This window comes from Rhinolophus sinicus, chromosome 7, assembly GCF_057876585.1.
Source record: "Rhinolophus sinicus isolate RSI-liver-muscle chromosome 7, RSI-T2T, whole genome shotgun sequence".
NCBI classification, from domain to species: Eukaryota; Metazoa; Chordata; class Mammalia; order Chiroptera; family Rhinolophidae; genus Rhinolophus; species Rhinolophus sinicus.
Window position 1 is genome coordinate 52142207 of NC_142507.1, and position 16431 is coordinate 52158637.

General features: G+C 37.2%; 1 protein-coding gene across 3 annotated transcripts in view; it reads right to left on the minus strand.

Moving 5' to 3' along the window:
- Positions 1–16431, minus strand: part of ARNT (aryl hydrocarbon receptor nuclear translocator) — a 53996-nt gene that overhangs the window by 24484 nt on the left and 13081 nt on the right. For 2 of the 3 annotated variants that reach the window (XM_019740002.3, XM_019740001.3), the window contains exons 2-5: positions 11348–11459; positions 8627–8671; positions 3792–3836; positions 981–1025 (exon numbers count right to left, since the gene is read on the minus strand). In XM_019740002.3, the coding sequence (XP_019595561.2) occupies positions 981–1025; positions 3792–3836; positions 8627–8671; positions 11348–11459 (247 nt within the window). The remainder of the gene's footprint in view (positions 1–980; positions 1026–3791; positions 3837–8626; positions 8672–11347; positions 11460–16431) is intronic. The other variant, XM_019740003.3, reaches the window with a different exon arrangement.

The following is a 16431-nucleotide window of genomic DNA, read 5'->3' on the forward strand; positions in this document are numbered from 1 at the left end:
TAAGGTCAAGGAGTTTAAGTGACTCTTCCAAGGGTTGCCTCCAGGCCCCTCCCACCAGGCTGCATCAGTTTTTTGATGAGTGAAAAATTTCATAGGAGACACGACTTGAAATAGCAAAATAAGATTGGGCCCAGCTGAAAGAGGGAATGACCAATAAGGGGGAAAGTAGGAAAAATAGGTGTTGGGGTCAGTGAGTTATATCTCTCTGAGTTGTCCCAAATCACAGAGCCCAGAAAACAGAAAAATCTGGGCACATTTCTTCTGCGCTATTTCTACATTATCAACAAGTCTGCTCTCCAACTGGAGAAAAGGTCTCAGCACAGAAGTCCATACTGAGTTACTCTGTCTGAGAAACATAAAAGTCCACGCTCAGACTGAAAGCACCTGTCTTCCTAGTATCTGACAGGTTTCTGGCACTGAGGTCCCAAAGGCTCATCTTTTAAACAGCCACATCAAGGCTGCTGAAACTTTTGCAGGAAACCACAGAAGACTCCATCACCAAAGCCACACCAGCAGTGCTGTGACAGTAATCTAGGCTGTGACTCTACATAGGAAAATAAAGGTTGGAGTCAATGCTGAGGCCTAAAGGCCCCAAACTCACTGCAAACACAAGTATATTTATTAGCTTTCTGATGAAAGAGTATTTCCCTGCTAAAGCACCAACTGGTAATACAGCTGCATTTTTATTCTAAAACCTTTTTATTCTGTGAAACTTAGGGCTGAGTTGAGATAATGAGGAAAAGAGAAAACTAACAGCAATTGCTTAAATTCCTAAGTTAAAATTCCCTCAACACACCACCCACGTGCTGATGGGGGAAGCCAAAGTTCCTGTTACACACAGACGTCTAAAAAGTCTTGTCCCCTCTTGTCATAGATAAGGAAAAACACAGAGAGAAAGGGGAAGGAAAGAGCAGAGTAAGAAAAGGACAGAAAAAGCAGCATCACCTGCTTCATCATGCTAAGAGATACTGTTCTCCTACCTGGCAAGTCTCTCTTTATCCGCAGAGCTCTGCTCATCATCCGACCTAAAAACAGAATTAATGAACTAAGCTAAAATTTAAATAAATAAGAAGGGAGGAAGAAAGGGAGGAAGGGGGGCCAGGGGGAAGAAAGCAAGACAGGAAAGAAAAGGAAAAGAAAACAGAATAAAATAGCTGCAGAGAACAGAGGGAAATGAAAATATGGACAGGAACCTTGCCTGTAACTCTACAAAGCCATCTGTTAGGATAAAGAAAAAAATAACTTACAGGACAAAGGTCAACACAGAAGCAAGGCCAATATTCATTATAATTAACATAATCTGAACACAGAAAGCATTTTGCCAATCAGTCTCTATAAAGACCAGGGAGATACAGCTTGAACAGAACCAAACAAGAGACTACCATTCTCACATACTGTTCCCAATCTGGAAAGAAATGACAGCCACATAATCAAAGAGGAAATCAGGATAAAAATGTCAAAAAAGTGACCACAAATACAATCTTTCTATAACACATAGGCACACACACACGTACTCACAGACAAAATAACCAACCAGGTTCTACTGGAGAAATTATGTCAGTAAAACTAAGAGCTCAGTTCCCGGCATTTTCCCTATCATTGATTTGATCCTGAAATATTTCTATTTCGGTCACTTTCCCGTTCGTTTTTCTGCAGTAAAGCCATACACTGATGGAGCCCCAGTACCAACTCCAAACTGAAATACTGGAAGGTCTGGTGGCAAAGGAAGAAACACAAGGTGTTGGTAGGTCAGTGTATTAGTAATCAATTCCATTTTAAATACATCATGTAAATAGATTAAGAAGCCTCAAAAAAAAAAAAGGTCTAATTATATCAACAGGCTGAGAGACTAGCTATTAAAAATGACAAGAACAATGACTTTACCAATATATGGCAAAGTTTCTATAAAATGGTCAGCAGAAAAAAAAGAGACCCAAAGTAACAATGATGAGAAACATGTAAAAATTTACATATACTAACTAGAAGAGAAAGAGAACTGAGTGACAGTAAGTAGTTTAAAGTTTCATGTTCATTGGGTTATTATAGTTCCTTAAGAAAGTATAGGGGTGGTCGGTTGGTTCAGTCAGTTAGAGCGCAGTGCTCGTAACACCAAGATCGCAGGTTCGATTCCCACATGGGCCAGTGAGCTGCACCCTCCACAACTAGACTGAAAACAACGACTTGACTTGGAGCTGATGGGTCCTGGAAAAAATACTGTTTCCCCAATATTCCCCAATTAAAAATAATTGGGGGAAAAAAAGTACAGATCATTTTTTTTAAGTTGAGAAAATCCATACGTTTTCAGCTTTTGAAGACCCTCTACTGAGTTCCTAAGGAGGGTATGTGAAGTGAACCAGCTTAACAAATCATATCGTAAAGGAAGGAGTTCTGTTGTTTGAAGCCTATTACTACTGCCTCCCACTACTACAGATCCGTAATCCCTATCCTCTAATATTTCTGCATGAAATATGTGATGTATAAATATTCGCATTAAGCAGGACAAATGAAGACTAAAATAGTTCAGGTCATGTTTTCATAGCCTTTTGGAGTTTCAGCCAAGACAGACTGTGAACCCACCGCTCCTATTTGACAGCCTGACTTTCTAATGCAGCTTGAAAAACTATTCCCCAAGTATCTGACTCATTTCTCATCTTAGAGATGGTTCACATCCTAAAGTGCTTACAAGTATCTACTTCAATAAACAAATTCTTCAAAAACCTCTTCAATTCCCTCCTTTCCTGTCACCACTGCCACCACTCTAGCCCAGGTCCTGGTGGTTTAATATCTGTCTTATTATTTCACCAGCCTCCTATCTATGGCCCTGTCTCTAGTGCTTCTCTTTGATCAAGTCTCCAGGCTGCTACTACAGAAGACTCCCATGTGCATTTTACACGGCATCTTGCCGTTCAAAGCCTATGATGGCATCTTACTACTTCCGAGTAGTCGAACACTAACTACTCTGGCAGGTATTTCTTCGGCCTCTACACTAGTGGTTCTCAAAGTCTGGTCCCCCGACCAGCAGCCTCTGCAATGAATAAGCACCAAGCGCTGAGTTAAGCGCTGGACTTGGGGTTCTTCATTTTTCTGAGGTAGCTGCATACTCAAGTTTAAAAAAACAATTCACTACTTAATGATACATATACAGAATGAACTTTCTAAAAATAAAACCAAAAAACAAAATACTAAAATAAAATTCTTAAAAACTAAAAATAAAACCAATATCTGAGTTGAAAAGGATTTACTGTTTAATAAAGAGCAAAGTATTTTTCATCTTGATGGGTAATTTAAACACGTTTCTTTCCATCAAGACTGCAGTCTCCACAATAATTGTTCCTCCGCTGTCATCTTAAAAGAACAAACCCATGATCTGTAAGACTTTGCAGACCCATTTAATAATAAATGCAACCAAGGTATTCACGTTGCTTGGCTTCCTGTGGACACCCAACCAACACACTGTATAGCCAGGTATCTAGCAGATATGTAAAAAACACTGTAAAATGTGCCATCAGTTTGAAGCCATATTACCTGAACACCAACGGTAATTACAGTACTAAGTTCGTCAGCTTCAGGACAGGAAAGAGACTGGACAGAGAAATTAAGTCTCACTGAAATAAAATTAACTTATCAGAGCGTCACTTCGTAAGTTACATAAATATCACCTGAAACTAATATAATATTAAATGTCAACTGCAATTGAAAAATGTTAACTTTAAAAAAGAAATAAGATTAAAACTCAGTATGCGTGAATTGCCTGGCCCCACCACGTGGACCAAGATACACTAGGACATTACCTGGCAAACCGCTCCTTATCGTTAGACATCTGATCGTCGTCACACCTGAAGGAGAAAAAAGGATTAGTTCAAAGCATTACACTTGTTATATCTATTTCACTCTGAAATGAAAACTAGAAAGGAGTAAAATATTCAACAGAAAAAAAGCCCATGGAAAAGCACCAGAAAGCCAAAGCGATAACAGCATCCCACAGAACTTAAAAAACCCACTACTATTTCTCAAGTTTCTGATGTCGCCTTTGCCATTACTTATCAGACTCTACAAAAAAAAGATACTGTCATAAGGGCACAGCTGACTGCCCTATCAGCACCACTCTGAGGTTAGGGACAGTTTCGTTTTTTCAAATTATGGCAAAAAACACATAAAATAAAATTTACCATCTTAACACGTTGCGTACGGCGGGGTTTAAATCCCTCGTGAAGATTCTCGTGATGCGTACGCAACGTGTTAAGCATTTTTTAGCGTACTGTTCAGTAGTGCTAACTATATTCACGTTGAGCAACAGCTCTCCAGAACTTCTTCATCTTGCAAAACTGAAACTCTATACCCACCGAACACCATCTTCCCATTCCAACCCTCCGCCCCACTCCAGCTCCTGGCAACCATCGCCATACTTTGTTTTTTTCTGATTCTGACTGCCTTAGGTACCGCTATAAACGGAATGATTCCGTACAGCTGACGCTTGAACAATATGGGTTTGAACACGTCCACTCACATGCAGAAAATCCATGCGTACGTGGACCCATGCAGTTCAAACCCACGTTGCTCAAGGGTCAGCTGTATTTTCAATCAGCCGTTGGGAAGCCACATCCGCAGAGAACTGACTTAAATTATACTGGGATTTTTGACTGCACGGGCTATAAACCTCAACTAATTTGACCCTAATCTCTGAGTTGTTCAAGGGTCAACTATATTTGTCTTTTCACGACTGGCTTATTTCACTTAATATAATGTTATCAAGGTTAATCCATGTTGTAGAGTGACAGGATTTCCTGCTTTCATTGGGTGTATACGTCACATTTTCTTTATTCATCTGTCAATGGATATTTGGATTGCCTCTACCTCTTGGCTACTGAGAAAATCGGGTAGGGAACATGAGTGTGCAAATATTTCTCCAGGATCAATTATTTTGGATAAATAACCAGAAGTGGGACTTCCGGAGCATATGGTAATGCTGTTTTTCATTTTTTGAGGAATCTCCACACTGTTTTCCATAGTGGTTGCACTATTTTTTTTTAATGGTGGCCACCCTAATGGGCGTGAGGTGGTATCTCTCCGTTTCAATCTGCATTTCTCTAATGATTAGTGATGGTGAACACCTTTTCATGTGCTTGTTGGCCATTTGTATATCTTTGGAGAAATGTCTATTCAAATCCTTTGCCCATTTTTAAATCGTTTTTGTTATAGTTGAGCTGTACGAGTTCTTCATATATTATAGATATTAACCCCTTATCATATATTATTTGCAAATAGTTTCTCCCATTCCATGGGTTGGTTACTTTTCACTGTTTCCTTTAATGTGCAGACTTTTTTTGTTTTTGTTTTGTTTTTAATGTGCAGAAGTTTTTAAGAGATAAAGTATGATTTAAACAATGCACCTTAAATCTTTGATCAAGGAAACACAATCCATCCATTCCAACAACTTCTATTTAATAAGCTAATAAATCCTGTTTGTTACTACAGAAACCACAAAGGAGGATGTGTCGAGGGAAGAAAACCTAACTCTAAAAACAATACTGTATTTTCTGGATGATCTATATTTTCCTTTTCTCATTGGCTCAGGGTAAAGCAAAGATCTATCAAATTTGGGCAGGAAGTGCTTCTGGGAGATAGGTAAGTCTTATAAAATTTGCAATTAAACCGTTATTAAATTAGAGCCAGAATTTATACTGCTCCTTCACAGGCTATAAGTCCTCAACTAATTTAACCCCAAGAATTGTCAAAGTTTTGAAAATAACTGGAAAGTGGAAGTGGAAGGATGGGCGACCATGGAGATACAGTAGCATTTCAAGCCAAGGACAAATGGTCTATGTCCTTTTCTAGGAGACAAAATATGCTATGAATCAGACGCTACAAACTCCTAATGAAAATAAGTGGCCTCAACTGAAAACAAAGAGACCAATAATTTACATGTTAACTTTGAATCTCAAGACTGAGTCTTCTAGAGCCTTGCTACTCAAGGGTGCTCAGTGGACCAGGCGCAGCAGCTTCACCGAGGAATCTATCAGAATTCAGAACGCTGGGTCCTACCCCAGACGTACTGAATTAGAACCTTCATCTTACCAAGAACCCCAGGTGAAGTTGTCCATGCAGTCACGTCTGAGAAGCACTAACCAGGTACTAGTAACTCTGATAGTGTACCTAGTTTCAAAGCCTTGATAGTCTTAAAAATAACTTTATAGATGTTGTCTAGAGAATATAAATGATATATAAACAAAGCAATGAAAGAGATAATAAATTACAACTTTCAAAAGTAGCATTCACTAAAGAGATTCAATGTTGATTTACAGATACAATGCAAATATGGCTTTCCCTCACTAACCAGAGTAGAAAAGTATTGATGGTCAAAGAAATTCGGTGAAACCTCTCTCAGGCATAATGACCCATCACCTAGTGAGATGAATTGTGACAGTCATTTTTTTATGGTTGGGAAAAGAACAAATGAACCTTTTTGGATTTGCATGTACAGTTGACACTGGAACAATATGGGAGGGGTTAGGGGCACTGACCCCCATGCAGTTGAAAATCCACATATAACTTTTGATTCCCCCAAAAACTCAAGTTGTCCCTTGGTGTCCATGGGGGATTGGCTCTAGGACACCCCCCCCCCCCATGGATAACAAAACCCACGGATGCTCAAGTCCCTTATATAAAATTACGTAGAACAATCTACAGTCTGCCTTTCATATCCATGGATTCCCAACCACAGATCTAAAATAGTGTTTTTGATCCACAGTTAATTGAATCCATGAATGCGAAACCTGGAGGTATGGAGGGCCAATTGTGTATTTATTGGGGGGAAAAAACACACGTAAGTGGACCCACACAGTTCGAACTCACATTATTCAAGTGTCAACTGTAGTTTGTTACTAGTAGATTTTGTGGAAATAAAGGCAGTGACTCAGGGCTAGAGCTAATAGGTATCAAGTAGACTAGTGGTTACCTCTGTTCCATTCATACGCACAACATAATTCCGCTACGAGTGTCTTCATTACAATTAGGGATTCCCAATTCGAGGAATTCCCAACAGAACTGTTTGAAAAAGTCTATCCTTCCCCCAAAGTTGAAATCTCTTCCCCTCTTCACATTTACTGACACTCATTAAGTCTGTAGAGTTTTCTTAGAGAATTATTTTCTTCAATATTTTGCAACTATTTCTTTATGGTGGCCGAGCCACAGCTGCTGTTTTCAAGAATATCTGGAAGGGTTCATCAACTAACTAGTCAGTAGCTAGAAATACAAGCCTTAGCTTTACATGTTACTTAAAAATAAAAATAAAAAAAAAGATATGTCACTGACTGAACTAAGTAAGCATTATAAAACTAAACAATGCCAAGCAATTTCCAATATGAGCATCCTCTGTGTAAAAACAAACCCAGAGATTATGAGTGTGTGTATGTGTGCACATGTACATTTAAATACACTTACATATGCACTGAGTATTTCTGGAAGGATACTCAATAAACTGGAAACTGTAGGGAAGGGTTCTGCAGGTCTGAAGTGAAAGGAAAATGTACTTTCACTAGATATAACTTTGCACGATTCAAAAATTCTGCAACAAAATATATTTATCTTACGTTTAAAAGCTTAGTTAATAAGACAAACAAATAAATGAAATGAAATCTGGACACTTGCATAATAAAATCAATTTGAAAACACAGGGCTCCTTTATCTACCTCTCAAGTAGCTGAGCCTCTGCAATGTAGACACTACTCAGGTAATATTTCTAACTTTGGAAAGAAAAAAGGCAGGTTGCAGTCCAGCTTATCTTCCTTTCTCTGACTCTTACTGCTTTCCTTACTTAAAAACAAAACCAAGTTACTGGTCTCAGCAAAAACGAATATTTCTTCCCTGAAAGGACTCCTTCATCAATATATTGGAAAGTCCATTTTCAATGCTCCAGGAGACTCTTTATTCAAAGACACAAATTCCACTCCTGCTCTGTAGGCGACATCATGGGATATCAGAGGATCCCCAACAAATTACACCTGCCAGGATCCACTCCCTTGTGTAACCCCCACACACACACTGATGCAAGGCTTTGGCCAACAGGACATCAGCAAATGTCTATACAGAGCAGAGACTTGATAAGCACTTACTTACAAGGTATAATACATCCTACAGTCCAAAGGATAAGGACTCACCCTCTGGATTGTAGCCATCACCATGCAAAGAATCTCAGTCTGGCTTCCGTAAGGATAAAAGACCACAAAGAGACACCAGCTATGTCAGCCAAGTCCACTTCCCAGCTGACCAGCTAGTGGAATGCAGGCTTATGAGTGAGTCGAGGCAAGATACGCAGAGTAACTACCCACCCAGCCAATTCACAGAATCGTGAGAAGAAATCGTTGTTTGTAAGCCACACACACAGCAATAGATAACTGACACAGAGGGTCTTGTAAAGTCTCTGCCCTTCCTTCATTGAGCTCCTTCCTCCGGAGCTATTAACAGAATGCTTGAAAATTTTATGGGGCATAATATAATAGGAAAGCTTAGTTTTAGGATGAAGTACTCTCCTTAAGCCTAAGGATGAAAATATTATAAGTCAGAAATATAGAGATCATGAACTAATTTTTACTATCAGAAATCTAGAGAAAGTTTTTCAAAATCTTACCTCAAAAATTTACTGTTCCCTTCTCCATCATCATCAAAATCCAACCTGGGGAAAGCCAACAATAAACAGTGTAAGCTTACTGATAATACAGAACATTCAGAAATTAAATATTCTCAACCTACAAGCTACCTGAACACCCACCCAAATGGAAGAAGGAAAAGGGGAAGTAGACAGAAGTTAAGCAACGCTATGTTACTTCTTCCTCTCTGCACCCAACAAGACAAGGAAAGTGAGACATCAAAAAAGCGTACCAAATGCTGCTACCTTACGTATTTCTAGGGAAGCAGTCAGCCTTTGCCCGAGTTTTACATCAGAGTACGTCCTCTACAAAAGGAATAGGAATCCATACAAAAAGGACAAGAAAAAACTAATATGAGTAATTCAGGTCCTTTTTCATTTGTGTAGTCTAAGTGATGTTATCAGCTCTCTGAAACATCTTTCAAAACAGCAATGTTACATAAGGGAGTGATGTAAGACCCTGATCAGAAGCTGGTTAAATGATGCTTCTTTGCTCCATTCACCTGATTAACATGCAATACGCTACATTTAAGACACTTTGCTAGATGAGGTGAAAGCAAGAGATCTGCCTTCGAGGGACTCTTTGCCTAGACAAAGAGAATATAAAACAAGTGAGAATGGGAAAGGGCCACGTGGGGAGCACAACCAACATGCTATAGATGTTCGGTGAAAGCAGAGGTGACTTTCATTTCAGGGAATGAGGGAAGGTTATAGGTAACTAGGAAGGCGGATCTACTGCTAGTCTCTGCACTCTATTAAACTAAACATTACTCACGTACCACCTTAACCCAGTGAGCTCGTGGCATCTACACTAGTGTGACAAGCTGACAGTACGGGCCTCTCTCGAGATGGGTTGTATATGTACACAGCATCAATCCTGAAACTATTCATTCCTCTTCCTCCCAGTAGCCCCTGATCACCTGTCAAATTCTACCTATGTACCCAGTAACTCCATTTCTAAGACTCTGTCCTAAAGAAATAACTAGAAAAAAATGTATGTACAAAGATCTTCACTGAACACTATATATAATAGCAAGATCTTCAAAACAACTTAAATGTCCCAAAATAGGAATTAAGTACATCCCTTTATGCAACTATTAAAAATTATGCATACCCAGAATATGTAACAATATAAAAAAAGGTTATTACATATGATTAGGTAAAAAGACCAGACTATATAAAACTATATAATTATATAACTATTTTTAAAATCTATATATAAAGAATGAAGAAATTACACGAGAGAGGACTCTGGGCAGCAAGATTACTGCTATTTTATTCTTTCTAACTTTTCCAATCTTTCTTTAAAAGAATGTGTATTGCTTCTTTCAACATATTTTCCTGATTACCAATACACATTCATTTCAGAAAATCTGGAAATAATTAAAAACAAATAAAAAATCAGTCTCCCATAAACCTATCAGCCTGAAATTTGATGAGTATCCTTTCACCTTTTTGCTATACACACACTATACATATTTTACACATTTTTTGCTAGCAGAGTGGTATATTACATACACTGTAACCTCTTCTCTTACTGCTGTGAACATTTTCCTGTACTGACACATTTGTCACTTCTAATAGCTGTACAGTATTCCATTTTTAAACGTAACTTAACCAAACTCCTAATTTTGATCTTTATAGTGCTTCTAATTGTTTGCTATTATACATAACCACAACAGTGGGTTTAAGAGAGTGGACTCTACAGCTAACCTCCCAAGGTTCAATCACAGATCTCCCACTTACTAGCTTCAGGACTTCGAGTAAGTTACTTATTCACCCTATGCCTCAATAAACGAGTTAAAATGTGTCAGGCCTTTGCAGACATAGTAGAAAGTCTTAATATGTCACTCACATTGACACCTTACCCCAGGGATCACTCTTACGTTAACTATTCATGGGATAAAATTTAAAGGCTAGCTATCATATTAACTACCTAATTTTTAAAAAGAAAAAAAAATTGTAATACCAAGAAATTGATAAAATACTATCTATTCTTCCAGGCCTTTCTAAACCTCCTTTCTGAAGACTTTCCCAATCTTTAACAACCAATTGTGGCATTTCCATACGATGAAACACACGGCACTGTTTGTTCCTTTCTGACAAACTTGGCATATTCTACCTTGTATTATATTTATGTGCATGGTGAGGATCCCTGTCAGAACATAAGCAACTTAAAGACCAGGACTGTATCTTATTTAGCTTTGTCTCCCACTAGCAACCAGCACAATACCTCACACTAATTACGCATTTCATAAATACTTTTGGAACTGAATGGACTCTGCATTCCAAATCAAGCCACGTGTCAATAACTTAGAGGAGAAATATTCTCCAGTTTAGCATTCTCTAAATTCAGAAAAGTTAAAAAGCCTACCCAAAAAGATTGAGAATGAAAACACAAAGCTTAATGAAGGTAGCCAAGTTTTCTCAGCAACAGTGAAATCTTTGGGCCTAACCATAGTCCTTTACCTTGCAGAGATTTTTGGTTTAAAAAAAAATGATTATAAGAAACGTAGATAAAAAGATTAATTCTAAATAAAGAATTAATTCTAAATAAAGGGACTAAAGAGAGTTATCTGAAAGCAGTGCAGTAAATAACCAGTTGAAGTGAGAGGGTTAGGAATAGCCAAGAGGGTTCAGTAACTAAGTAAATCAGGCTGGCTTATGGGAGAGACATTCACGACACAATACAGCCAAACTCACCCTGGTCGCCGCTTAATAGGCCTCTGGACAATGGCTCCTCCACCTTGCATCCCAGGCCCAGGGTTTCCAGAGGCAATGGCTGGACCCAGTGATGGTACATCTGACGTCATTTCTGTCAGAGAAAAATGGAAATACATAGTTTCAAAAGATGGTCCTTGCTTATCATCATCAACAAGTTGGTTAGAAGGGCTCAAGTTATGGATAAAAATCTCAGTAGTTTGCTAGAAAACACAAACACTCATATCCAGATTGCTCTTCTAGAATTCTTACACTGATAAAAGATTTCCCCCCACTTCAGTTCCCCCACTTCATAAGAGTTTGGAAGAAGGAATACTATACTCTGCAGCTTTCACTTTTAAAACCTTGTAATGGTGACATAACATTAACCTGAAATACACACACAAATTGGTTTATACATTTCACTCATGCAGCAAATATATATAACTTAGCTGCACTGATTTATTATATTAAGAAAATACAGGAAACCCAAAAACAAAAATCACCTAAATTCCAACACTCAAAAAAAAGTATACAGAGCTAAACTGTAAGTTCTTCATTATGGCTCCTTTTCCGGCCCCCTTTACCCCCTTTCCAATTCTATCTCATCCCCCAGAAGTAACCATTGTTAACAGGTGAGCTCATCTCATCTCCTATTTTTTCCTTCAGATTATGCGTACCTATCATCTCGCTTATCAAAAATAGTCACATTTTTTATTAATAAAAATGGAATCCTGACTACAACATGCTTTTGTCATTTAAATATACATCATGGATACCTATACATACACACAATTACAGACATATATACCTCATTCCTTTTTATGACTTCAATCGTATACCGTTGGTGTGAAAGTAATTGCGGTTTTTGCAATTTTTAACCTTTTAAACCACAATTACTTTTGTACCAATCTAATAATACATTATTCAACCATTTCCTGACTGACATTTATGTTATTTTTATTTACCATTTTACTATTATAAGTTTTTTTACTTTTTAACTATTGTAAATAATGCGCCAAGAACATTTATGTATACAACTTTAAATTCTCTTTTGCTATTTAGGATAGATTCCTGGAGATGGAATTCACTATGTCCAAGTATATAAGCATTTAATATTTTGATGGATATTGCTAAATTACATTCCAAAAAGGCGGCTACAATTTATGCACCCACTAACAGGATGTGAGCACCTCTTCCCCTCACCATCACTGGATAGTATATGTTTTAATTTTACCAAATTAGCAGGTAAAAATGTTATATTACTTGTTTTAATTTGCATTATGTTTCTTTTTATATTTATTAGTCAACAGAAGTCAATGAGTTGACTTCATATCTTTAATATTTTTATGCTGAACATGGACTTTTTAAAATGAATTTGTAGGATCAGTATACAAGGGATATTAAGTCCTTTGTCTATTATGCACTACAAAGATTTTCTCATCACTTATATTTGCCTTTAGTGATACATTTTGCATTTTATGCTGTTAAATTTATCAATGTTTTCCTAAATAATTCCTAGATTTCTGTCTTGCTTAGGAAAGCTCCCAAACTTCAAATTATTTCTATATTGTCTTATACTTCTGTTTCTCATAGATTTTTAATTGATCTGGAATTTATTACCTTATGCCTGCCTGGCATAACATTAGGACTCTCATCATTTTCTTCCAAATGGAGAGCTGATTATTCTAGGATCATTTGTTGAAAAGTCCATCCTTTCCTCATTTATCTGAGATGACTCCTTTATTATACTTTGTCTATAGATAATTATCTCTTTCTAGACTTTTATTCTGTATTAGCATAGCTTTCTGCTCCTATGTCAATACTGAACACTTGATTACAAGAGCTTCACCATACCTTTTAATTATCAAATAGGAAAGTCCTCCATTCACCATTAATTTACAAAAATTTTTTTATTAAATGTCACATACTTATTTGTGCTCCTGGGACAATGGAATAGATGTACTTTTCCCTATTCCTCCTGCTAAGTACAACTCAAAACCTCGGACATTACATAGAAAACAAAATAAGAATACTCTGAAAGGTGGAGGGAGGCAGACCAGCTGGGGACCACAGGACCTGAGGAATGACATGTGACGAGTTTCTCTCAGTTTTCTTTTTTGCCTCCTATATCCCAAACATGGGGCTGAAAAAGTTGGCAAGCTGGTAACACGAAGGGATACAGACAAAAACAAACCCACCAAAAGCCTGCTCTGTCTAGCCATAGGACGAGGAAAGGCGAAAGCTGACCAAGACAGAAAATTCTTAGACAACTACTCTACCCCAGCCAAACACCACAGGAAAACTGTGACCTCATTTGCACTCTACTGGCAAAGGTTGAGTGGGGAGGCAAACCATCCGTCCTTGCAAGGTTGTAACAAGGTACCCAAGAACCCCTTCTGGGATGGTGTCACAGGCCAAGTAGGGTCTTGGAACTTTCATCTCCACTGGTCAGAAGTGAGGACCTGTCCCACACAGTGTCAGTGGAAACCATGTGGGAAGATGTAACTCCCATCCCCATCCAGCAGTAACAAGAGCCTTCACCTCAGGTGTCAACAGAGGCTGAGTGGGGAACCTGGAATTCTACCCCCACCTAGCCACAACAAGGCGCACTCCTCCCACCCCCAAAGTGGTGCCAAGGAAAGCCAGCTGAAACAGGTTTCAAAAAGATCCAGTACCACGTAACATTAATACAAAAATGTCCAGGCTTCAATTTTTTTTAAAATCAATTATCATACCAAGAACCAAGAAGATCTGAAATTGAATAAAAAATAACAACCAAGGTATGCCAACAATGATGTAACACAGATTTTAGAATTACTTGACAAAACATTTTAAAGCAGCAATGAGAAAAATGCTTCAACAAGCACTTACTAACACAGTTGAAACAAATGAAAAATAAGAAGCCTCAACAAAGAAATAGGAGATATAAAGAAAAATCAAATAGAAATTTTAGAACTGAAATAAAAAGTTAAACGGATGGGCTCAACAGGAGAATTGAGGGAACAAAGGAAACAATCAGTGAAATGAAAGACAGAACATTAGAAATTACCCAATCTGAACAGAGAGAAAATAGACTAGGAAAGAAAATGAACAGGAAAAAAAACTAACAGAATCTCAGGTACCTGTGTAACTATAACAAAAGGTCTAATATTTGTGTCATTAGAGTCCTGGAAAGAGAGGAGAAAGAGGGCTGAAAAATAACATCTGAAACTTCCTAAATCTGGCAAGAGATATAACCTACACATTCAAGAAGTTGAGTAAACCCCAAAAGGATAAACCTAAAGAAATCCATTACTATACACATTACAATTAAATTTCTAAAAACTAAAGATAAAGAAAACTTTAAGTAGAGAAAAACAATACCTTACGTATAGAGGAAAAACAATCCAAATGACAACAGATTTTTCATCAAAAACCATGGAGGCCAAAAGAAAGTGGAATGATATTTTTTTAAGTTCTGAAAGAATTGCCAACCCAGAATCCTATATCCAGTGAAAACATCATTCAGGAATGAAGGGGAAATCAACACATTCTCTGACGATGGAAAACCAAGGAGAATTTGTCATCAGACCTACCGTAAAAGAATGGCTAAACAAAGTTCTCTAAACAGAAAGAAAATTATACAAGGAATTTTGGAACATCAAGAAAGAGCAAAGAACATAGTATGCAAAAACATGGATAAAATCAATAGGCTTTCCTTCTCCTTTTGAGTTTCTAAATTATGTTTGATAGTTGAAGCAAAATTTACAATGCTAATATGTTTCTAAATGTATATAGAGAAAATACTTAAAACAATTAAATTATAAAGAGGGAGAGTAAAGGAATGTAAAGGGAGGTAAGATTTCAACACTTTAAAACTGGTAAAATGAAAACACCAAAAGACTATGACAAGTTATGTGTATATAACGTAATGCCCACTACAGCAATTACAAAAAAAGCTGTACCAGGAGATACATTAACAAACATTATAGGTAAATCAAAACGGAATTCTAAAAAATGCTGACATAATCTATAGGAAGGCAGGAAAAAGAAAACAGAGAAACAAAAACCAAAACAAACAGAAAACAAACAAAATGGCAGCCCTAACATACCAATAATTTTATTAAATGTTAATGGCCTAAATAATTTTATTAAATGTAAGTGGTCTAAATGCCAATCTACAATTGACAGGCAGAGAAAATTAGAAAACATGACCCAACTATATGATGTCTACAAGAAACTCTCTTCAAATAAAAAAGCAGAGGCAAAATGAACGAGAATGGAAAATCATATAAAATTAATCAAAGGAAAGCAAGAGTGGCTATATTAATAATAACCAGATAAACTCCAGAGCAAATAAAATTACCAGAAACAGAGCAGGACATTATGTAATAAAGATTCAATCCACCAAGAAGACGCCTGGAGGGAGCATTTGAGATCTTGCTCCCTGACATATGTTGCCAGTTTGGCTCAAATAAACTCTTCTAAAAATTCTCAAAAAAGAAAAAGACACCTGCTGTATATGCAACAAACAAAAGAGCTGCCAAATATGTTACACAAAAGCTGACAGAACAGAAAGAAGAAAATAATTATAGTTGGAGACTTCAACACCCTCTCTCAAAAGTTGTCAGACCAATGAGAAAGAAAAGCAACAAAGATATAGATTTCAACACCACCACTAACCAACAGAGTCTAATTAACATTTACAGAAACACTCCAGTCAACCCCAGATACACATTCTTTTCAAGTGTCCCCAAAACATATACCAAGATAGACCATATCCTGAGCCATTAAACAAACCTCTTTTAAATTAGAACTGAAATCATCGATTGTATTCTCCAGTAACAATGGAATCAAACTAGACTTCAATTAACAGAAAGACAAAAGGAAAATCTCCATATACTTGGACACTAAACAACATATTTCTAAATAATCAATGAATCTAAGAGGAAGGCTGAGAGGAAATAAAAATGCACTGAACTACAATATAAAAGAAAATACAAGTTAGCAAAATTTGTGGGACACTGCAAAAGCTGTACTCAGAGGACATTTTATAGCACTAAAATGCTTACTTTGGAAAAGAGGAAAAGTCAAATCAATCATCT